The 25,982-nt window shown below is 36.4% G+C and overlaps 1 protein-coding gene across 3 annotated transcripts in view; it reads left to right on the top strand.

Annotated features, from left to right (window-relative positions):
* The window catches only part of LOC105465328 (leucine rich repeat transmembrane neuronal 4), a 780,577-nt gene extending 754,864 nt beyond the window's left edge, over nt 1-25,713 (top strand). For 2 of the 3 annotated variants that reach the window (XM_011713736.3, XM_071076972.1), the window contains one exon: nt 17,221-25,713. In XM_011713736.3, the coding sequence (XP_011712038.2) occupies nt 17,221-17,442 (222 nt within the window). In that variant the 3' untranslated portion in view covers nt 17,443-25,713. The remainder of the gene's footprint in view (nt 1-17,220) is intronic. The other variant, XM_024787834.2, reaches the window with a different exon arrangement.
* Nucleotides 25,714-25,982: the final 269 nt, after the last annotated feature.

Raw genomic sequence — 25,982 nt, 5'->3', positions numbered from 1 at the left:
ACTTTCTCTGGAGAAAGATCACAGTATCTACAGGCAGGCAATATAATGATCCTTGCAGACTGCTTCTCAGTCCAGAATCTATAAATTAGGTAAATGCCACCAAAGCCACTACTCAATTGTTAAATTGCAGAATTTCACTCATCTCTCTTTCAAGAAATGTTTTTGGATACCTGCAGAAGGACTAACAACACTTTCTCACAAAATAGTTCATCGGCTGCAGCTACATTTCCTCCATCATTGTGACATCATCCACATGTCTTCATACAAAGCCTTACCAGGCCATGGTGAGGGTGCCTATGTTAGCAGGCTCAGGCTCTCAGAATGAAATACCACAGATGGGTTGGTTTAAACAACAGAAGCTTGTTTATCACAGTCCTGGAGGCCAGAAGTCCAAGCTTAAGGTGATAGCAAGGAAGGCTTCATTCTGAGGCCCCTTCTCTTGGCTAGTAGACAGTAGTCATCTCATCTGTGCTCACATGACCTTCCTTTGTACACAAGAGAAAAGAGAAAAAGGGAGAAAAATAACTCTCTAGCATCTCATCTTGTTAAGGGCACTAATCCTTTTGGATCAGTGTTCCAACTTTATGACCTCATTTAGCCTTAGTTACTACCTTAGAGGCCCTATCTCCAAATATAGCCATACTGAGGGTTAGGACACATAATATTCTGCTCCTCTTCCCCCAAATTTTATGTTCTGTTTGCATGCAAAATAAACTTATTTCATCCAAGCATCCCCTAAAACATTAACTTTTTCCTGTATAAACTCTAAACTCTCAAATAATATCACTTACATCAGATATAGGTGAGAATGGAAGTATATAGTTCATCCTGAGGCAAAATTCCTCTCTAGCTGTGAACTGAGAAACTAGACAAATTACGTGCTTCCAAAGCATCATGCTGTGACATGCATAGAATAGGGGATCTATTCTAAAAGAGAGAAAGGAAAGAAAGTTGTGATGGGTCCCAAAAAAATTCCACTACAATGCAAACTCCATTAGATATTAAGGCTCATAAATAATCCTTTTTGGCTCAATTCCCCACTTTCCAGGCCTACGTGGGTGGTGGTCCACTTTCTGGACCAACTTGGGTGGTGACTCCACATCCATGACTTTAGGTCCATGTCTTTAGGTGGCAGCTCCACTTCCACAATTTTCCAGGCAGGCAGCAAGAGCCAGCCTGTCATGTTGAAATCAAGGAGGAATCAGCCTTTTCCCCTGGACCTATGCTGGGAGGGGCGGTTCAAATGATCTCTGAAGAATCTTCGGGTCATCCTTCCCTTTTCTTCCCTTTTCTTATGGGAAAATTTACATTGGCAGCTGGATAGCTTTATAATCCTCTCCTGGTGGGATCCCAGAAGTTCAGCAGTCTTTCTTCATTCTTTCCCACTTTCTCTGTCTCCCTTAGTTCAAACTGGCAGTGTTTCGGTTTATATAATTCTTATTTTTTTGTAATTTTTTTTATTTTTTTGAGACGGAGTCTCGCTCTGTTGCCCAGGCTGTAGTGCAGTGGTGCTATCTCGGCTCACTGCAAGCTCCGCCTCCCGGGTTCACACCATTCTCCTGCCTCAGCCTCCCGAGTAGCTGGGACTACAGGCACCCGCCACCACACCCGGCTAATTTTTTTGTGTTTTTAGTAGAGATGAGGTTTCACCATATTAGCCAGGATGGTCTCAATCTCCTAACCTCATGATCCGCCCACCTCGGCCTCCCAAAGTGCTGGGATTACAGACATGAGCCGCCACGCCGGGCCTCAGTTTATATAATTCTATAATCACTTTATCAAGTAATGGTCCAGTCACAGCCTTATTGTTCTCTTTAGAACATGCTTTCTCTTTCTATTCCTTTTTTTTTTTTTTTTTTTTTTTTTTTGCAATATGCATGGGCCGAGAATTCTCCAAATCTTTAAGTTCTGGTTTCTTTCTGATTAATAATTTCTTCTTCCATTCATCTCTTGTATCTCATTGTTTTACTATAGGCAGTCAGGAGAATCCAGAATGCACCTGCAATATTTTGCTTAGAAATCTCCTTAGCTAAATATCTAGTTTCATCATTAACATTTTTTTCTTCCTCTAAACACTATAACACATTCATCTGAGTTCTTTTTACAAAGACTCTGGTGACCAATAATCTGCTCGTAACTTCTGAGACCTCACCAGAATGACGTTTATCATCCATACCTCTACCACCATTCTGTTTATGATTGTTTATATATTCTCTAAAAAGAATATATATAAAATACATCTAGTGGGTAGAAGCAAGGGGTATTTCTAAACATGTTCTAACCCTCTTCTTTATTTGTGATTCCTCACCAGAATTAACTTTAACATCTTCCATATTTGTACCAACAAACTCTTCATGACAACCTAGTACTTTTCTAGCATGGACCTCAAAACTCTTCTGGCCTCTACCCATGACCCTGATCCAAAGCCATGCCTACATTTTGAGCTTTTCTTGGAGAAGCACTCCACTTCACAGTACCAAAATCTTTATTCATATGTTTGGATCGTCCTAACTCATCTGCATAGGCTAGGCGGCTTAAACAACATACATTTTCTTCTTACAGTTCTGGAAGCTGGAAGTCCAAGATTAAGGTGCTATCAAGGTAGGTTTCATTCTGAGGACTCTTCTCTTACGTTGTGGGTGGCCACAGACTGTGTGCTCACATGATTGTTTTTGTGCAAGCACAGAGAGAGAGAGCTCTGTTATTTCTTTTCATGAAGACACTAATTTTAGCAGATCAGGAGCCCGCCCTTGTGACCTCATTTAACTTTAATTACTTCCTTAGAGGCCCCATTGTCAAATACAGCCACATTTGGGGTGAAGGCTTTAAAAAATAAACTTTGAAGAGACACAATTAATCAGTCCACAGTGCAAAGAGTGTTATGACACTAACTAGACAAAGGGTATGAGAGCACTGGTTTTCATCCCGGAATAGGGGAGAATAAACTCCCTAGCATATGTATGCCACCTTTAGTGTTCAGTGTGTCACAGACTCTTTTATAAACCTTTTCATCGCCTCCTACCTCCCCAATCCTAGGTGATAGACAGGAAGAGAATGCAATTCTATCTTCTGTATTTTCTTGTCAATCTTCCTAGGCTCTGCTTGGACAACCAGTTAGTTCTCTCTTTTCCATCAGTCATATTACATAAACTCTACCCATCAAGGGGATAGAAGTGAAAATACACTAGTAGCTTGTTGATGTTATGTTATTTAAACACAAACTTCCTGTTTCACATGACATAAACTCTATTTTTTAAAATGCTATGTAATTTACAGCTTTCATTAAAGAGTTGTACCCTGGTGTGTAGAGCCATGTTCCCACCATGTTGCCCAGGCTGGTCTCAAATTCCTGACCTCAAGCAATTCTCCCACCTGGGCCTCCCAAAGTGCTAGCACTTCTGGCAATAGCCACCACACCTGGCCTACTTAATTAGTCTAAATCAATGAGTTTTGCTGCATGATGAGTTAAAACAATCATGGAGACTTTACATGTTTTCAGAATGATAAATGCAAATTATCTGCTGTCCTGACAAAAGGCACTTTGAGTTTCCGTATGGAAGCCACATAAAATTAAAGCATAATACACAGCAGAGGAAGCTGCACACCTTCATTAAAGTAGTTTGGGGTGAAGGGTAGTTTAATGAAATCAGAGTTTGAGAGGTGAGGGTAGAATTTTTGGTAAGAAAAGCAGAAAAAAGATTAGGGCAGAGAAAAACAAAAATAATATTATAGAAATGGTGTTGAGGAGATCTAGATGCCCAGAAGAGGTTATATTCTGGGTGATGGCCAAGAGAAATAATGAAGTGCAGCGTAATGAATTTATTTAACTCCCCTGGAGTATGTCAAACAATCTAGATATTCAATTTAGCTTCATTCTGAAATAGGAGCTACTGGAAGTAGTCTGTAAAGGTAATGTTCCGTAGCAATGGGGAATTGCAAGCACGTGACCATGCGGGTACATGCTGGAGCATGGTATAACAGTTAGAGCCAAGTCAATAAGCCCTGTGATCTTTGGCATGGGTAGCGGCTGTAGTTGGGGGTGGGTGAGTGGACGACTTGAGAACAGCTTTTGCAAGCTATTCTCTGTAGTCTCACACATACAAATCATCTCCTCCTATGATTTACTACCACAAATGGTGAATTTCATGAACTATCTGTCAATGCTTATTATTTCCAGTGTCAGAGGACATCCTTTTTTAGTCCCCTAACATATTAATATTTGAGCATCAGGTTGCTTTAAAGCAGAAATAAATTTAATGGTCCTCCCCTAAGTTTCTGCTTGTCGTTATTGCTTATTTGCTAACATTTTGAGGTTTTAATTCTTTTTCTTTTCCTTTAAATTTATCGCTTGATGGAAATAGTTGGGTGGTTTGAATATTTTTCAACAGCGAGAGTTCTTATTAGCTTTTAAGTAGATAAAAATACCCTTTCTTCCCTATAGTGCAGAGTGGAATGGGCTATTACTACCATCTCAGTAAATTAAATTACTTAAAAAAAATAAAAGAAATAGATTGTGAAAGTGTTTAGCCAAAGGAGTTCTCCAGCTGACTGAACACTTATGGGCACTCCGCCATCAATGCAAGGTAAATTCACCTACAAGTAGCTATTTAGAAAACATGTGTATAATGATGGCTGTTAAACTTACCCAACTGAATTATACATAACTTTAGACAAAAGAATGGAATATATACATAACCAAATTGATGGTAACTAAGAGGATGGCAGTTTAATCACCAACAAGGATATAAATAGGGCCAAGTGAAGAGGCTCAAATTGGTGATACAGAATAATTAGTGGTAATGAGATTAAGAAAAAAGGAAGTTTAGTTGGAGGCTCAAAAAACACAGGTGTACACCATATTTGGTGGTTTTTTATTGGGAAGCAGTCTGCTTTGTTTTGAGTCAAGCGATCTCCAGACAGGCACAGGGAATTAGTTAAATCATACCGTGTACTCCCTGCTCGGCCTACATCTTTAGGCAAAAGCAACCTAAATTTAACATTAAGTGGTGTTATCAACCTAGGTTGCACATTTGAATCACCAGGGATGCTTTTTTTAAACATAGCGTGGCCTGGGCCATAACCTAGAAATTTTGATTTAATTTATCTGGGATAGGGACCAGACACAAGTATTTTTAAAACCACTACAGATTTGTCAAAGTTGCAGCCAGGACTGAGAACCACTGCTCTAAAGGCACCTTGCATGACTGAAGAAATCTCAAATGGCTCCTCTTGGCTTCTGAATTGGGGTGGCAGGGGTTACTTTGTTTTCCTGCAGCAGCTGAGAAAGCAACCAAATTCATGACCTGTCCTTACACACCCCAGGCCTATGGTTAGTTTTCACTGCTCATTAGAAGGTAGAGATGATTATTTTGCAAAAGACTAAGTCACTGTTGGGCTGGGAGGTGAGGATAAAGGCTAAAGTGATCGAGGGTGTTCCATTCTATACAAGGGCAAGTTGTGAGTGAGTTGGATAAACGAAGATTTGACAATGAGTAGCTTTTTGATATGTACAATCTGGGTAGTAGGCTGTTTATCGTACATATGTGGCCAGCTACCAGGGCAACAGTAGCAGAAGTGCTGTGTGTATATGGAAGCTACACATAGCACCAGTCTGTCTCTTGCTGACTTCATAAGCACCCATTCTTTGGCTCAGAAACCACCTGACAGTCATTTCCTCCCTCTTCTTTCCTTCCTTGCCACTTTTCACGCATCTCCAGTATGGCATTTCACCACAAATGAAGTTACGTTACAAAAATCTGCTTACATTTGTATTCCATATTAGACTACAGGTTCCTTAAGGTTATGGACAGCTTTAGTCATTCTAATATCTTTGGCTTTCATCACATGCCAGGTATGCAAATATTTGTAGACTGAAAATGGTGGCCTGTGATTCTAGATTCCCTGTTTTAATTTGAAAGTACGAATGGGTGGGACATAGTAGAGAGAGGAAAAGGAAAGGGAGACACTCACAGCTTTAGAGGCAAACTTCTTCCAAATGCAACTCAATTTTCTAATAAATATCTCTCAAATGCATACATTCTTATAATATATATTTATTGAAGCATTCTACACACAGCAGCAAACTTGTCATAAAAGTTCTCTGACATCGTGGAGCTTACGTTGGGGTAAACTATTAGCAAAGGAGAAACATAAGCATCATTAAGAATATTTAACTTTTTTTTAATGTTATGAAGAAAATAAACAAGGAATTGAAACAGGAAATGGTTTACATATGTGAATCAGGGTGGGGTGACATTTTAAACAGGTGGTTAGAGAAGGCCCCTCCAGAAGCATGACATTTACGCTAAAACTCAAGCCCACTGCAAAAAAAATGGGGGGGAAGAAGGAGATCCCAGGCAAAGAGAATAGTGAATACAAAAGTCCAAGTACAGGAGGAAAAGGCTTGGGGAAATTGAGAAATAAAACGAAGGCTCATTTTTAACTTCTACATACACACACACACACACACACACACACACGCACGCATAACACATACATAAAATAAGTGGGAAAAAAAAACATTGTTTATGATTAGATAACTCGTGAACCTGACCCCTTTTACAAAATGACCAAAGTTCTCCCAGGCCTTGAGTTATAAGCCATCATACACCCAGGGGCAGGTTTGCTGGCTTAAGAGTGTCTCTGTAAGATCGTCTCTAAAAGGTCAGTGTGCTTTTATCCTGCCAGATCATGTTTGATCAAAATGACCTGAATAGTGACTTCAGCACTCCCATCTGAAGGTTCAAGTCTGACTTCCAAGTACCAAGGTTACGTGAGTCCAGCTCATTGTCTGGGATTCACTGAGAGCTTTATTCTAGAGAAGACCTGGACCTTCACAGTGAAATCTGCAATGCCCGCCAGCTGGGAGTGCTTTTCTACCTCGGCTTTACTGATTTGTATTATGCAGTCTAAACCACTGGGAAGTGGAATTAGGTTTGTCTCATTCTGTCAGTTCTTAATAAACTCCGTGAGTACAGCACCCTTACTTTATTCTTTATGTACGCAGCTCCTAACGCAAGGCCTAACTCTCAGAAAATTGGCCCAGAAACTAAATGATTTTAGTTTTTTTAATGGTTAGAAACAAAAAAACCAAATGAAAATAAATATTTTTAACACGTGAACATTAAATGAACTCCCAAGTCAGTGTTTGTAAAGTTTTATGGAAACAGTCACGTTCATTCATTTATGTTTTGTCCAAGTCTGTTCTCTCACAATAAAGGCAGACTTGAGTGGTTGCTACAGACTGCAGTAGTTATGATAGAGACTGTATGGGTTGCAAGTCTAAAATGTTTACTATTGACCCTTTATAGAAAAAGTTTGCCAACCTCTGTGATAAATATTTACCATGTGAATAATGAAATGAATACATAAATAAATGAACGATTAGGACAAATTCACTTTCATATAATTACTCCTTAATAGTATACAATCTATGGCAGAGATCCAGGTATGAACCTAGACCTTTACACATTTTATTTAAAATATGAGACAGTATTATTTGTGAATCATTTTGCCATGCTGTTCCAAAATATATTCAATCAGAATAAAAATTTTAATTGCATTTTCTAAATGGGCTTCTCCCATTTTTGTAATTAAATGTGCATCTCAATGCCTCTTTTCATGAGGACCAGCCAGTCTTCCAAGAAGTTATATTTGCATGGTAATCATTTTACTGTATCAAGCATGTATATGTCCTCTGCAGTTTTCTTCCTTCTGTGTCTGTCTGTAGGTTCTAAACTTTTACCATGGGATATGCAATTCTGCTTTACAGAGGTACATGATAGAAAGAAACCCAATCACCTCCCTGACATGTGAATTTCATTTCACTTTTACATTTGTTAACTGATTTCCTAGGTTTTACTGAATGCCCACTACACTGTCAGATTGGAGGCATTAGGGGAGTCATGAAGTGTGTATATTTTCAAAATCTGCAAAAGGCAAGCAAATCAGTTGCATTCGCCTCAGGCAAGATGTATGTTCTTACGTAAAACAAGTTAAGGGCACTAGAAATGGTTTAATACAGATCCAGATAGAAGACTACACAAATTCATATGAAAACTGGAAGAGGTTACTCTGAATATTAGAGAAACTGCAAGTGAACTTGAATGGAAAACTCTGTAATGCTGATTACACCTTCTTAGTACTGGCATTCCTGCTTTCATTTCCTTTTTCAAATTGCTGAGAAGGGATTAAAACAAACATATCTGAAATTGATCCTGTTGTGTAGGCTGATAGGATTTGTTTCTGTTTGTTTACTTTTGTATGGTTTTAATTTTCCTGGAGGGAATTTGGGTCCAAGTAATAATCACTGTTTTCCGTTTTAGGAGAAACTCGTCTTCTGTACATCATTAAAACTTCTATACTTATTTTTTTCACAGAGGAGAAAGTTATGTGATTGGAAATTCTATCATTTCTATTTTGTATTAAGTACTTTGGAGGCAAATTTATATAGATTCACTTAAATAGGGTGTTTGCTTACAATGCACTATTGGGGAGACTTTACTCTTTCTAATTTAGGGGCTGGAGCTACAGAAGGAAAGCCTTTAGAAATTCATACCAGCTAATTAATCCAGCTCATTAGCCTAAAACCTCACTGAATGCTGAGAGTGCTGCTAATGTAATAAGTTTCTCAGTTAATGGAGTCAAAGCTAACTTCAAAGATGGCTAGTACCTCATTCATTAACTTAATCAACTCTCTGGGCACCTCATAGACAACAAATCCTGGTAGGAGAGCAATAAAGATGGAAGTGGATGTTTTGTTCTCTTATCCCCTGACTGACTTAAAAGTTAAAATTTGGATAACTGTTGAGTGCACAAATAGTACACGTTCCCACCTCTGTATAACAATAGGACAAGACAAACAAATGCTGTAGAGAAATTTTTGTCAAAATGAAAGTTTGAAATTGTCCCAATACTCCAATCAGTATAAAAAGCCAACATCTAGTGTGTTGAGTATTATGCATTTTACATGCTCAATCTACTATACACATTTTAGCCCATAAGAAAAGAAATGGAAATGAGGCATCAATTTGCCCCATTATCTTCTTGTTTTCCTTTTAAGATTTTCTAAAATAAATGTCAATAAATTTAATGAATTGTTCCATAAATTAAATAGATTATTTTTAGATTTATTATTTATTCCATCTTCAAAACAAAATAAAAAAGGACATGATTATTGTTCTTTCATTCAACAAATATGTGAAAATCTACTAGGTATCTAAGCAATGTTTTAGATGAGGGAGTTCAATGAGAATACCTTTTAAATTGTTTCTATTTTCATTCATTTTTAGTAAATCTTGCCTTCATCATCTTCTTTCAAATTCTTGAATTTTTCTTATTTCTGGAGATTTTTCACTACTATGGCTTCCCTTTAGGGAGGGAAATTTTTGTGTTTATCAACTATTAGGACCTCAGACATTGCATGGGCCTCTATTTAAAGAGAGGTTTGGTTTGATTAATGAACCAGTTGACTATGACACTGGAGAAAGAAAAATTGCTACTGGTAAAGGCAGATGAACAACAAGAAATAAAACAGTAGGGAAAGAGATTTTGTTTTAGGAAGTCACTTGAAGAATTACCCTCTTCTTTAAATATGATGATAGAACAAATTAAACTGTTTTAAATATTTCAAAGAGGTTTATTCTAATCCAATATGAGTGAGCACAGCCTGGGGAAGAGATAAACCCAAGAAGCCTTGAGTAAGTGGTCGCTAGGCAGTCAGAATGCAACTCTTTTTTATAAAATTTAGGGAAGCAAACATCACAGGCAAACTCATGAATCAATACATGGAGGTTATTCATTGGTTTGGCCTAAAAAGGCAGAATATACTGAAGCCAGGGCTTACAGGTCATAGGTGGGTTCAGAGATTCTTTAATTTGCAATTGATAAAAGGAACAAAGCTATGTCTAAAAACATGAAGTTCATAAAAGTGAATGTTTAAGTTAAGATAAAGAAGTCTACCAATTATCATGTGATACCATGCCAGAGTCAGACTGTGAGAGCAAACCACAACATACTGGGTCAAAATGATCTGTAGGGGTGCATGACTTAATCCTTGCCTGGCATGGCCTTAGGTCTTGCCTATAATTTGGTATCGTATTGCCACAAAGCATCTGTTCTTTCAGTCTTATAGCTATTTTAACATCAATGTTGGTCACTTGTGTTTAAACTTCCCCAGGGAGTGGGTGTAATGAGGCATGTCTGACCTCCTGTTTATCCATGGCCAGGAACCCAGTTTTTTTCGAGGTCCCCTGGGCCAAAAGAGGGTCCGTTCAGTCAGTTTGGGGGACTTAGTTTAATTCTAGTTTACAAATAGAATGTGAGTTTCCTGGTTCAGATATGCCCTTGCTTTCTTTAGTATTCTACACCGTGAACCCTGTGAGTAAAGCCAAGGCTCCTTGTCTTCCTATAACTCCAATGCTCTCCCTCATTTTACACAGGTTCAGAGAACTGCTCAAAACTCTGCATTTTTCTCCTTTTTTACCAGACCTGGATATACCATGCTAGTGACAGATTCATTGTTTTGCAAATAATTTTTCTCCAGTTTTTTTCTATAGCTGCATCGAACGATTCACTGGTACATTTTTCGTTTAATATATTGTCCTCTCTGTCTTGAAGAAGTTTCTAAGAATTTTAGTTTGGTGATGAAAAAAGAAACACAAAAAACTAAAAACACTTCATTTTACAAAACTAATTGGAATGGGAAATTGGAGTTAGTAATCACAGTTCAGGACTCAAATTTCCATCTTAATACAGAACAGTTAACTTTTGAACTTAAGGTACTTTCTCAAAATAGTGTTGTAAAATGAGTTTTCTAGTCATCAGAATAATCAAATTTAATTGTATGAGAGCTGTCTTATCTTTGCAAAACTTCCTCCCCATGACCAGAACTGAGAAGTTACTTCAACTTAATCTATATAAATATTGAACATGGTAAGTATAGTAAAATGGTTCAGGGATAGACTACTAAGATAAAATAATCAAGATTTTTCATATATTTATGAACGTGGTACCAGGGACCACATAATATAGTCCCCTTTGGTAATGGAAGCTGTGCTGTTGGTTTTACTGCATAACAAACCGCACCAAAACTGATTAGCTTACAACAGAAAACATATATTTGAGTCTGTGGAGGTTGGCAATATGAGCTAGGCTTAGCTGAGCAATTCTGCTTATCCAGGGCCTTTTGCGGACTTTGCTGTTGTGCTCATGTGCTTGTGATGAGCTCCCGTGAGTACTGCGGAGACCGGCTGGTCTAAGATGCCAGTCACTCCACATAACCTCCATCCTCTGGCAAAATAACCCAAGCATATTCACAGAGCAAAGGCTAGATAGGTTAGGCTCCTGGAACTCACAAAATGTCACCGTCACTGTGTTATATCAGTCAAGAGAAGTTACGAGGCCAGCCTGTATTCTAGGCAAAGGAAAGTAGACACCTCACCTATTGGTGAGGGGTGCTAGAAATAACTGAAGCCATAATGTTATCTACCATGAGTAGAATACATAAAACTTGGGAGTTTTCACACTTACATGTCTGTCAGGTGTAGGAAGCCATTTGGCAGCCAGGATATGAAGATAACATGCTGAAACTATCAGGCACGTTTGATCAGCAGGACCCTGACAGAACCCTGATGGCACTGTGTTCCTAGGTTCAGTTGTTCCTAATACTCAGTGCTGTCTTTGCTCATCCTTTAGTTTAGCCATTATATCCTGTCTTGTATTCTATGAGCCAATTAAATTTCTCTTTTGTCTAAGTTAAATGAGTTGAGGTTCTATCAGTTTAATAAAAGTTCTTGAAAAAATCCACTACCCAAACTTGTTTACATATACTTATTCCTTGTCCATTGTTGTCACATACTAATATAGTCAGTAGAATAACAGCTAAGTTATATACTCATTTAGCTATGGATATTCATTTTAAAATTAATTTTACTTCCAATAAGTGAAGTGTCTATCTTCATTAAGCAATTCAACTGCATTGAATTCTTCATCTGGATTTATATGGTGGTACTTTGTAAATGGCCTGAGTAGTTAGACACTATCCTTTAATTCTGAAAATTAGGGACCAAATGTCATTTAGAAAATTGAAAATCTACTTTTATGACTTCAGTTGAAAGAACTCATGCTGAAATGTGAACAATGTTCATGAAAAGTTCATAAATAAGACTAATGATAGTCCGTGGTAATTTTAAAATGATCCAACTCTTAAACGACTTACAACTAATGCTACTACCTTTGAGAAAAGAGGGTCACAATATTTGAATTGCATGCTCATAGCAAAACTGAACTTCAAAAGCCTTTCATGATCATATATATCAAGAGTCTATTTCACATTGTTCTCACATTTACTACACAGACACGTTCATTTCTCACTTTAAATATAATGATGATAGATGTAGAATTATGGGATGTGAATCAATTTTCAGATTGTGAAACTCCACATAGTCCTCTATAATTATCCTGCCTCCCAACATTGAAAAATACGCTCTCTCCCTGACTTCTCTTTTTGAATCATTAACACTATGAACCCGTATAATTGAAAAAAACGTGTCACTTTTAACTTTCTTCATTGTATTTGAAGAAAAAAAATACTCTGGCCAAATGAGAAATGAAGTTTTTGGAAAACCAGAACATACACAAAAGTTTCTAAGCTTCTTAGCACAGAAAATAGGACTGAAGGGCTTGTTAATGAGCCAATCTGTGAGCCATCATGTGCTAGCATCTCTCTAAATGGAAACTGTAAGACAAAAGACATGTCACCCTTCAAGAAAGACACTGTCAGTGTTGAGGAAAACCAGAGTGTGACTATGTCCCTTCAGTGTATTCCTTCTTTTTTCAGTATCAGGGAATACTGTCAGCATTTTCTGAAATTTATAGAGGTCAATGAGTTGTCACTATTATCCCTATTTTCAGAGGAGTTACTTGAAACTCAAAAGGATTAAAGTGACTTATAATTAGTCATAATGGTTCCTCCTTTTCACAACCTACTTCAGATTTAAACTATCTCTGCATGAAAGAAAAATTTAATGTGATTTATGTTAAAGTGCTCATATACTTCAGAGTATCAAATGGCAGAATTTCAGGATAGTAGAATATATTTCTCTATGTGTTTTTAAAATTCTATGCTCCACATCCATTATCTGTAAATAAAGTACAGCTTCCAATGCAGTCAACGAGCAGTCAAGTGTGCTAACGAGGACATCTTTAAATAGTGTTGTTCTGCTGTGCTACAGAGTGGAGCTCATCAGAGAGCTGATGGAACACAGAACCATTTGGAGAGGCTCTGAGAACACATTTACAAAAATACCAAATCTGAATTAAGCAAAACTTAAGGATACTTTGTTTTGACTACTGGAAAGGAAACAATGACACACACAGGGAGCCAGGTGGTTAATGTACTGTACACTATTACTATAAAGTACAAGACCTCAGCCTCTAAGCTCTTCAGAACCCAGGAATTCAGTTGATTACATAGTGCCCTATAGAAAAGACTTGAAGAGTAAAAGAGCAAACATTTCAGATGCTCTTTCAAAGCTTGCCAATGCCCTTGGCTATTGAATTCTTGCTATTGGTCTGTTGTGCAGGAGGGAAGTTTACAATGGTTTTTACTCTCCAAGAGGTTTTAAGCCTGTCTCAATTACAATAGAGAATATGATATGAGCCCCCCCTTTTTTGTGTGCTGTAAAAAAACAAACTACAATTGTAATAGCAAAACAAATTTTCTCAGTTCAGAAATGGTGTAATATGTAAACCTAAAGCTTTGCAGTTAATGCAGGTCCCTTGACTTTTAAGTCAACTTAATTCGAAGACAAATACCATGATTTATTAGCTATGAAATTGTTCTCTCCCACTATAGTTTAAATTAAAAGGCTTTAAGTAAACATTGCAAATTCAACAATGTTCACTTATGAGCTACTTATTTTCATCTGTAGATTCACCTGGTTGTGCCAAAAGATCCCTAAGGTCCTGATTTCATCTCACATTCACTGTTCTGTATGTGTGTGTGAATTCAAGTATCTCCTCTTTGTGAAGACCATTGACAGTGCTACAAGACGGTGAACACCACCACAACCCATGTTTAATGTTCATGTTGATGTCTTTTAGTAATGTGGATAATTTGCAGAAAATCAGTCATTTATTTAAGTGAAAGTGTAGAACAAATGTTCTATAATCAGTGAATGTTGTTTCCATTTGGAAATAATTTGCTGAATTTTTTATGTGATTTTCAAGTTATGCTACTTCACCCATTAACAAGAGAGTACGAATGGGCTATGTTACTTTTAGGAAGTCCTTTTTCAAAACATTCTCCCTGCTGAAATGTCAGCACAAAGTGTCTTCCTACATTTCGATGCTTTCTTGGAGTTTAAGTGACCCACGACACCAATCACACATATCTCCAGGAATCTGACACACTGAAAAATCCTATGAGGTTTCCTAAAATAGATCCTGCTGACAAACATTTTACGTCTGAACCTGTACTGATTGAAAGAGGTCTCACTGATAAGAAATAATAAAAACAAAACAAAGCAATCAATTTGGGGTGAGGTAGATTAGAGCTAACTTTTATTTAGTATCTAGTAATTCAGCCATGTCACTTTACAGTCTCTTCCTAGCTCTCTCTGTCAGCACAGAAATTAAGGTTCAACTTTTAAAACATCACTTCATCAATCACAACTCTGACCTAGTATGTATTTTTTGCAATTCTCCTTTTTAAAGAATAGAATGGTATATTCAAGATTTTATCAATAACTTTTTTGATGAGAAATTCTCTTGTTATTATTTCTTAAAAGACTTCCTGAAAATAGTTTTTACCCTCCTTTAGAAGTAAAACAACAACAACAAATCAGAAACAAAGCATTACATATTAATTTTCCAATTCATTGTGAAAAGCAGTGAATTATGCGAGTTAATAGAAATGAATAATAAAAACAGAATTTAGGCTATTGTCAGTCCCTGTAAAATAAATTGTAATCTGAATATGTGCTTTGATCAAGTATTTTTTCAAAAGCATGTTCTACTATGATTCCCAATTTTCGAAATTCAAAATGTGACCCAGTACACACATTGATGTTCCCACACGTAAATTTAAGACAAAACTCTTATGAACAACTTATCTATACTCTATACTCTGATACTTTCTATTCTAGCTAATTTAATTTTTTTAAATGCTTATTTTGGATTCACAAAATTGATTTCATAACCTACTAATGAGTGGCAATCGCCCATAGAAAACATTGCTTTAATCTAAGTTTTAAAAACTGTGAGGAGGTGACTTTCATCTTAATAAGCAGAGAAGTGTTAAAAACGTAATTGTCATACAAATAGATAGTGAACTTGTGTCAAAGTTGTATTAATCACATTAATAAAAATACCAGCAAGAAAATACTAGAGCTAGTTTTAAGAGAATTTGAGAAACTTGCATAGTAAACAGAGGAATGACTTCTAAAAATAAGTTTGCTAAATTATATTTAAGACTGGTTAACTCCTTGCAGTATAGGGAGCCATAAGACCTCTGGTGGTTAACTCTAGTAAATTATAAAATCAAAACAACTTAATTTCCGCACTTTTAGATACAGAAGGATTCAAACATAGTCCAGTCGGGAGACTGACACAATATCAGTTATTTTAAGAAAGAATTTTTAGAAAGGATGCTAAGTGGATATAGAGTTATTAACCAAATTTATGCAAAGGCTAAGATATTGCCATGGTATCACAGAAACAGCAATGTTAGGAAGTAGCTACCACCCCTACCGTCTTCGAGGCTGAGGCAACAAAAGGAAGATCATTAAGACTTAAAAGCTTGGAGGAGAGGCTTTGTGGTGATGAACCTCAAACCCCTCTGGTGCTAGTGTTGGTGTCTCTGAGGAGGGCTTGATGAGATCAAATGTTGGATGTACTGCAAGTGTTGATGTACTGCAAGTGTTGGAAATACTACAAAGAGGCAGCACCTGCTGCTATGGGAATAAATTGATACAGCCAGAATGAAGACGTGCCATTGCGATAAATTTCTGGAGCAGGGAGAAACAAAAGAGGAAACCAACAATGGGAGCAATTCCCTCTCCCTGCCAAGCCTTGCCATCTCCCTCCATTGGCAAAGCCTAACAGGAAACCACTAGTAAAACAGATACATGGTTTGCAAGGTCCCAACCTCAGCATCCTAAAAGCAACCACAGAAGGGAATTTGGAGCTAAGAGTCAATAGTTTAAAAACTGCCACAATATCTAACCTTACAGGGCAATGGAGCCTTTGCACTTTTCTCATCTGTGGATTGTTCAAGAGTGTCAAATTGTATCTCACAAGTAAGAGAAATATTCTAACATGAGAGCAAGAAGTAAGCAAGCCTCATTTGCTTTTTTCTAAATTTAGAATACATTTATCTTTATCAGAAATGTGTGGTCTAATAAAAAGCTCCACCAAACTTCAAAATTATTATAACTGATATTTTCTGCTTTTTATATTAAAGGAATTTCTGCAGACCATTACTCAAGTCTATTATGCTAACATTAGACATACATTTGGCTTGTTACCTTGAAAACCAATAATGACATTACATATTATGAACATAAAGATGTGCCTTCTCCCATGATTCCAGAGTTCTTTGGTCCGGTGTTGACATGTGACAAAGTGTTAGAATTAACATATGGGAAATTGTGATTATTTTTTAAAACTAAATAAAAGTTACATATGATAGTAAAGATTTCAATTGTGTATAGATATCAAATAAAAAGTTATATATATGTTTATATATATGTAAAAGTGTAAATATATTTATTTACACAAAATAGATCATGCCATACATTCTTTTGCACCTTAATTTTTTTTCCACTTAGTACCATATCTTGCCATATTACAACAGATAGATCCTCCCCTATATTGTTAAGATCTACATTCAAATATAGGATCTACATAATCAATTTTAAAATTCCTTGGGCATTTAGGTTGTTTCTAACTTTCTGTTATTGCAATGGCTAGCTAGCTAGCTAGAGCAATGAAAAGTTGCAAGATATTGTTTTATGTACGAAGTATATACACACAATATGCTGACAAAACAATATTGAGTTAAATAGTAATCATGATTTTGTTAATGTTTATTTGTAATTGAATCTGTAGCTGATGACTTGAAACAGCATGAAAGAGAACAAAAATACAATCTGATGAGTGTTGTCCTATCTTTCCAAAGCAACTTTATAATCAACCAATCTTTCTATTTCTCATATCTAGATACCACACCACGTGAAGCCCTTGCCATATTACAGCTATGACCAACCGGTGATGGGGTACTGCCAGGCCCACCAGCCACTCCATGTCACCAAGGGCTATGAGACAGTGTCTCCAGAGCTGGACGAAAGCCCCGGCCTGGAGCTGGGGCGAGACCACAGCTTCATCGCGACCATCGCCAGGTCGGCGGCACCAACCATCTACCTTGAGAGAATTGCAAACTAACGCTGAAGCCAACTCCTCACTGGGGAGCTCCATGGGGGGAGGGAGGGCCTTCATCTTAAAGGAGAATGGGTGTACACAATCGTGCAATCGAGCAAGCTCATCGTTCCTGTTGAAACATTTATGACATAGAGAAAAGAAAAAGAAAAAACAAACAAAACTGCTTCAAGAAGGCAGCGAATGCACCTGCAGCATTACCGGGAGGACTGCAGAACTTTCTTTGCTTTAAAACATAAAACGAACAAACAAAAATGCTCCCGGATGTAAATAATAAGAGTGTCAAGTTCTTATAAAAATAGATTTCACCCTAGCTACATATAGGTTTGTTTGTATATTTGATTTTTCTACACTGCATGGTTCCTGGGCTGGAGAACCACAGGGGAGCAAATAAACAGGGGTGGGTGGGAAGCTAGGGAAACAACAGTTTTCCTCTTTAGGTGTGTGTAACTCTCACAGATTTTATTTAAATTGCTTTCATTTATTTTTTCTTTAAAAATACTGTCTGTTCGTGTTTTATTTTATTATTTTTTCTTTCCTGATCAAGTTTCTAATACAAAACATGAGCATTAAAGCTTATGTTGTACCAAAAGAAAATGTGCTTTACCACGGACCACAGAGAAAGTCGACTACAAAGTTTGACAAAACTACTGGAAAACCCAATAAGTCTGGGTGAATGATCCTTCATGACAAATGCCATATACGGGACATGATAGAAGGAATTTTGTTTTGTCCCATTGGCAGCCCTCACCGTGTAGGATGTCTGAGAGAGCCATGAAGATCACCGAATGAGAAGACAAGCAGAAGCATTCTCACATGGACTAAGGCTATAAGAGAGCCATGACCATGGGCTCGATGAATGAAACTGCCAAGCTGATGCATTTCTAAACACAAGATAATTGTAACATTGCTTTTTAAATTAATTATCAATTAGCTTTTGTGTAGTTTTTATCAATAAAAGAAAAAAATATTGAAAAATAAACATATTATTTTGTGGTTGGTATACCACAGCCCACCTAATGCTGAGTGCTTTATCTGTATATTGTGGAATGCTTCTAATCTATATCAGGGTACCTCAATAAGAATCAGTTGGTATCTATCAAGTGTTTTCTGTGCGTTCCATTGTCAGATAGGAAGGCCGCATGAAGTGTAGAAAAGGAATATGAGATGTGGTTTATGCCTGATATGGTTTGTCTGTGTCCCCAGCCAAATCTCATCTTTAATTATAGTTCCCATAATCCCCACATGTTGTGGGAGAGACCCAGTGGGAAGTAACTGAATCATGGGGGTGGTTACTCCTGTGCTGTTCTGGTGATAGTGAGTAAGTTCTTACAAGATCTGATGGTTGTATAAGGGGCTTCCCCCTTAGCTTGGTTCTCATACTTCTCCTTGCTCCAGCCATGTGAAGAAGGACGTGTTTTCTTCCCTTTCTGCCATGACTGTAAGTTTCCTGAGGCCTCCCCAGCCATGCTGAACTGTGAGTCAATTAAAATTCTTTTCTTTATAAATTACACAGTCTTAGGTATGCCTTTATTAGCAGCATGAGAATGGAATAATACATGCCCCAATACATTTCACAATTATTTTCAGAGATATGTGACCTTACTCTAATAAAATTATATAACAATATGAGAAAAAGTAAGTATCCATGGAAGGGTTATAGGTTGTCAGATCTTATAGAAGTGAAAGAACTATGTGGAAATTGGTTACTATCTAGGAGGAAGATGGATAGCATCCCCATTTTTTAACAAAGGAGATCACTGCATGCACATCAGTTGAGACATTTTATCATAAATTCTTTCGTGTTATAATGCTACATCTTAGCAATTCTTTAACTGTGGACATTCTCCTAATGTGTCCACTGGTGTAATTTGCTTAGTTTTATTTTTAAAACTAAATTATGCTACAAAATTTATGTCACCCTTTATTTGGACGAGTTTCATATTTTAAGGCCTTCTCACTTATAGTGGCCCTGCTGAGTGTTCCAGATCCAAGTTAATAGCTGCCATACATTTAATTCCAAATTCTGCTGAATTAATAATGAAAGAGCCTTGTAAATACCATCACATCACAGCAAACTAGCACAGAGTACTACTGAACATGTTTTGTTTTTTCTCCCTCAGAGAAGTTCTGTTTTACTACCACTTTAAATAAGGCTTGAAGTTAAATTATATCCCAAATGATACAAATAGTATGTCACATTAAAGGAAAACTCAATCGAGGGAAGTTTTTTTCATGTTGGAACACATGGCTATTGCTGTTGAATTCTGGTATCTTTCCTCTTAATATTATATTCTGGGTTACATGTATTTTCTTAACCATTCAAGTTGAATCAACTTACCATAAGTTTAAAAATTAAAGATAATTCTTTGGCATTATGATTTTGTTTTCAGAAACTATTCAATACATTTGGAATATGTCTTCCCAAATTACAAGGATTTTTTTGGTGGGGGTCTTACCAAATTACAAGGATTCTCTTAATCCTTCTCATCTTCTCTATCTATCCAGTGTCCCCCATATACCATATCCACCACACCACCCCTTCCAGAGTTGATTTATGAGAGGTCACATATGAAAAATCCCGATCAAATTTGGCTGATGTAAGCTTCAGTTTTAGTTCTGTTTCTTATAACCAAAAAAGTCATAAATAGATAAGAATCTTCATGTTATTTAAAACTGCCATATTTGGCCAACAGTTGCCTCAAGGTTAATATGAAATAAGTGAACTACTAGCAAAATAGATAGCATTATAAAAAATGTTGTGTCCTATTTATATGAAAATTTTCAAAGAACTTATTTAAAATGTAATTTACATATGCCGGAAAAAGTTTACACTGAGCTCCAGAAATCTATGATTAAAACAAGCAAACAAACAAAAACTCAAACCAAATTACTTTAGTAGGCTTGGAAAAGTCCTCAGCTGAAAAATTCAGGTTTGATATTGTCTGAAGGGTCAAGCAAGTTTTCAGATAAAACAGTGTGTGTGTGTGTGTGTGTGTGTGTGTGTGTAGTGGTATTTCAACAAAAGGCTTAAGAAGAAAATAGGATTATTCATCACTTAAGCCCAAAAGTCAATTATTTTTCCCGCAACCCTGGTGTAACCAAGGAGGATGAAAAACTTCTGTTAGTCAACACTCAGGATAACTTATCTTCTGGGCCTATAAATGATAGGGAACAAACTTGTCTATGGAGGTCACTTTCATCCCTTTTTTTGTTAATTTTTGTGCTTTGCTATGCAAACTGATTGCCCCAGAATCCTTCTTCCTTAATGTAGAAGAGTGTAACTGTGAATTGTGACCCTAGCTAATATAAAGATTTTTTCACTTTCTTCTAGAAGTCAGGAATTATGTTGATTCTACTTATTTTTTACGTTGAAGTGTTAAAGAGCCCTCTTAAAGAAAGTTATGCTTTATTTGAAGACTATTCTAATTAGTAATTTGATTTTACACTATAGTGTTTATTGAACTTCTGAAGGCTATGCAGGTTGTAATTTCAAAGTTGAGGAGTCTCATGGAGTATTTATAGAGCAAGGGCGTTAAAACCATGCCTAAAAGCAATTGTGAATGTGACAGAATACAGATTGGAACAATCAATTATCCAAACATTCTGATTAACTTTTTTTTCATAAATATTCTTTGTAATGCTGAGTTTGCTTTACTGATTCTAAAATGAAATAAAGAAATAGCTTAGAACGAGGTCTGATCGGTATATGTTTAGGTGTAACTGCGGTTTAACTTCACATCTTATTGTACCTCTACTCACAGATTGGCGGACCTAACCCCAGCATGACTGATTCAGGTCTGATATGGGGTCTGAGAATGTCTTTCTAAGTCCCCAGGTGATGCTGAGGCTGCTGTGTGTGGACTACACTTTAAGAACCACTGCCATAGAGTGTAGATACTTCTATCTGTTTAGGTTGATGACTCTGTATGAAGACTCAAAATTTGCATTTAATGTTTACTTAGAATTTAATGTTAAATTAATCTTTAAAATAAGAATTAATTTAAAACAGGTAGTAGTTTTATATGTTCATGCAATATGAAAGACTCGTACCTTTACATAAAGAGCATTTTCTAAAACATGCTGTGTAACACTAACAGACTATGCTCTCTGTGAAACCAAAGAAGTGAAAAATAAACATCAGCAGCAGTAACAACAACAAAAGAGGTTTATATGATCAAATTAAATTCAGAAAATATTGCATATGATATGCTCCCTTTGGAAACTCACAAGGCAATTTAACATTTAAACAATATCAGATATACTGCAGTCAAGAAACCCATTTAACTTTGTTTAACTTGGAGTTTTCTAAACATATTAAACTACAATATCCTTCCTTAATTTAATATCTAAAAAAAAATCCTGCAGAACTAATTTTCTGCAGAACTCATTTGGGAAATGTTAATTTAAGGAATGTTCTTTCTTTGGCCATCAAGAAAAGCATGTACCTTTGCAGATAACAATTTCTACATTTACAAATGATACAATGTACACCTATTTCTGAGATGTATGTGGATTTTTTTAATCAAAGACAATATATTTTAATCTCTCTAACAATAAAGTAAATGTCAAATACACCTGGATTAAATGAAAATGAATAATTAAAATTATGAAAATTTGATATCGTGAATGAGAAGTAGATCTCTCCATAGACAACATTCCTGTTCCATTGGAGATTAGACTCATTGTTTCTAAAGTGTAAGGCATTTTAAAATCAAAACAAATCACCAAAAAGTGCACGAAAATGTGGAGGGCCTTTATTTTCTGAGTTAACAAGTTCCTGGTAAGTCACTGGGCTTGGGTGATGTCAATCATTCATCTGCTTTCTGGGCCAGAGGTGCCCCTCAGACAGGTAATAGTAATGCTTGCCGGAAGGGAAGAAAGACCAACACGAACCTTGGCTCATCCTGTCATAGTTATTTCCTTATAGAAACCAGGAAATTGATTATAGTGTTAGAATAAATTTTAGACTTACTTTATTCATTATTGTTTCCTTTTCAAAATGACATAAGAATAAAAACGAGGTTAGACATGAGTTCAGATTTTGTACTAGTTAAGAAAACTGTTCTACTGAAAATAATGAAGAACTATGTCATAACAAATCCCTGGAATCAAAACATCCAAATTCTTGAGTTTGGCTATAACCCTTCTGAGTGATATTCACTTGTTTTTAGTTAAAGGAGGAAATACAACTGAGGATAACTGATGTGAGGATTAATTAGGTAGTTATATTAGTCTATTCTGACTTTCATAACAAAATGCCATAATCTTAAACAATAGGAATATATTTAGAAATATATTTTCTTTACAGTTTGGAGGCTGTAAAGTTCAAGATCAAGCTCCCAGGAGGCTTCGGCTTTCTACCTTGTTTGCAGACAGCTCCCCTTTCTCTGTGTCCTTATAAGGTAGAGAGAGAGTACAATCTCTTTGGTATCTCCACTTACAAGGAAATTAATCCTCAAATCAATTCTTCACTCTTATGACTTCATTTAACTGTAACTGCCCCCTTCTAGACCCTATCTCCAAATACAGTCACTTTGGAAGTGAGGACCTTTAACATATGAGTTTTAGGGAGACACAATTCTGTCTATAGCAGCCAAGAATGCATAAACACACACACAAACAAATAGCAGCAAGATATCTATGAGAGTGAGCCAACTGATTTTAAGAAGAAAAAGTACATAATAAAAATAGCCAGGTTACTCTAGCAAATGAATGCTTGAAGGAAAGATTAGCTGGAATTATGGGTAGGTCTGAACTCCAAATGAGTTTATGAGGAAAGACTATATGGTTTGCTTTTCTGTTTTAGACACGTGGGGTATTAAAATATTTCTTAGTAAGATCATAGAAGATTTAAATTAACTAAGTTTTCTACAGAATGTCAATGTTTTCAAGTAGATCTATTGCTTAGAAAAAGCATTTCACAAGCTGGTTTTGCACTAGTCCCAAAACGTACTTTGCACAAGAAGGGGTCAAAGGTCAAGTCAAGCTAAGGGAAAAGCTTCATATTTTATCCACCAGCTCAGATATTCTCAGTACTCATTAATATATTCAAAATTTTGTGAATTTCTGTAGTAAAGAAGCTATTTTAATTCAGTATTTCCCAATTTTATTTGATTGTGTCATATTCTTCATTTAAATGAATGCTATTGGGAACCTGTGGAGTTAGTTTTCCCCAAAATACATTTAGGAACACATTGTGTGTCTGATGAAAGGCCACCTAAGAAAGAGAAATGGGATCTTTTAGTGTCCGTGTAAAGTTCTAACATTTACCAATGCAAGTTTCTGGAAGTGTTCAGAGCTTGTGGCCAGAGTAAGTCATGTAAACAACACACAGAACACCAATTCCTATATAAGCAGAGGATCAGAATTATCAGTATTTTATAATGGTTTGACTAAGATTGGGACACACAATTTGTTAGCACTGTGAAATTTACCCGGAGTTTGTTGAGTAGTAGGGTATTCAGATGTTGGAAGTCATAACAGAATTGGTGAATAAACTGGAAAATTTTAGACAAAATAAGAGATATGCTTTTTCTCTTTTCCAAATGCAAAAAAAAAAAATAATAATGGCTGGCAGCTTTTAGTTAAAATGTATTCATTCATTAAGCTAGTGTTTATTAAGTATTACCCTGTACCAGCCACTCATTTTTGTCCTATTAGAGATAACAGTATCTCCTGGGATATTTTACAGACTAGAAAATGATCAATTATTCTGCATACCAAAGATGCTACAATAAGGAAGAACTGGGTAAAACTGAAACATACTAGAGTAGCATAATTGAAAAGAGTGGAAGTACTAGCATGGAGGGTTGATAGGGTGGATAGAGTATTCCAGGAAGGGCAATAGTCAACCCAGAGATAAGAAAGAACATGAATGATTCAAAGAACTGGAATACAGTAAGCAAGGGAAGAGGTGGTCCATAATGAAGTGGAAAAGGTAATTAGAGGATAGATAATACAATGCGGGGGCAACTATATTAAGGAACTGGGACTTGAACTTTAGGAGTCTAGAATTTATACTACTAGCAACCACGGGGGTGGTGGGTGGGGTCATAGTGGTTCTTACTAATACAATAAACCTATTTTGACTTTTGTATGAGGTCTGGATGGAAGGAACCAGATAAGAACTTTGAATACCAGTAACTTTTAGAGAAGTTATTGTAAGATAGCACTTGAGAAAGGATGAAGATATTATCTAGAAAGATTCCAATGGGAATTGACAGAAGAAAAAAATTAAAAGGATAATTAAGATTCATAAAGTGCTTATCATCTACCATGCACTGTTCCAAGAATTTGATTTTAATAACCCACAAAAACTCTTTTAAATTAAATGTGCTTCATGGGCCCCATTTTACAATGAGGTTTCAACCAAGGAGAGATTAAGGTAGTAAGTGATAGAACCATGATTCAAAGCCAGGAAGTCTCCTCAAGATAGAAGAACTCTTAGCACCTATGGACTACGGCTTCTTAACACTTCATGTGAGAGTTATTTAGAAAGGAGAAATGGTAGGTCTTGGCTATTGGAAGCAGGCAATGATTGAGAAAATGGGCAGGAGTTACTAAGGAAAGCGCCCATATATCTGCCTTGACCTGTTGATATTATTCTCTGAGAAAGCAGCCACAGACGGGGAAAATCTTGTATGTGGTATAACATAACAATTTTTTTTGACGTATTGAGTTTTAAAGGCCTAAAAACTTTCAAATGATACCATTCAGTGGCCAGAGAGATAAGTAGATCTGAAACTCAGAAAAAAAATGATGGTTCTGTATATGTTAGAATTTGAAGCTGAATCCTAAGAATCAGAGAAATGAATTATGGAGGGTGTGTAGATTCAGAAGGGAAGGAGGACCATATCATAACCCTGAATAACAGTAAAAGTACTGTGAAAGGAAAATATCTTGGGCCCTCAAAATCACTAAACTAAAAGGAAAATTCATGCTGGAAACTGTTCAGAGCAAACCTGCCTTCTATTCTATTCAAACTCATCCTTCTGCTCACTGAGATAGATGCATATTCTGATTCACAATATCAAACGAATCTCAAAAGAATGCAACCATTTGTCTCTTACCTACCTGTGACCTGGAGGCCCCTCCCTGCTTTAAGTTGTCCCCGCCTTTCTGGAAAGAATCAATGTACTTGTTACATATATTGATTAATGTCTCATGTCTCTCTAAAATGTATAAAACCAAGCTGTGCCCCAAACACCTTGGGCACGTGTCGCCAGTACTTCCTGAGGCTGTGTTAACCTTGGCAAAATAAACTTTCTAAATTAAGTGAGACCTGTTACTAATTTTTTGGGTTTACAGTACCATCAAAGAAGAATCAGAAAGATTATCCAGAGAAATAGCTTCATAATAAGAATGATAGATTCCATTGAAGCTAAGGAAAGAGAAAATTTTTCTACTTTGACAAGTAACCAAGTGACCTGTCTTGCAAGTAGTGAAAACCTGTTACTAGAAATATTAATGTTGGATATCTGATGACCAGCTGCAGGGATAGTGTACAAAGTGGTTTACATTAGTTAGAATTTTGAACAAAATGA

This window comes from Macaca nemestrina, chromosome 13 (assembly GCF_043159975.1).
Source record: "Macaca nemestrina isolate mMacNem1 chromosome 13, mMacNem.hap1, whole genome shotgun sequence".
Taxonomy (NCBI): domain Eukaryota; kingdom Metazoa; phylum Chordata; class Mammalia; order Primates; family Cercopithecidae; genus Macaca; species Macaca nemestrina.
This window is presented reverse-complemented; position numbering and strand designations above follow the sequence as displayed.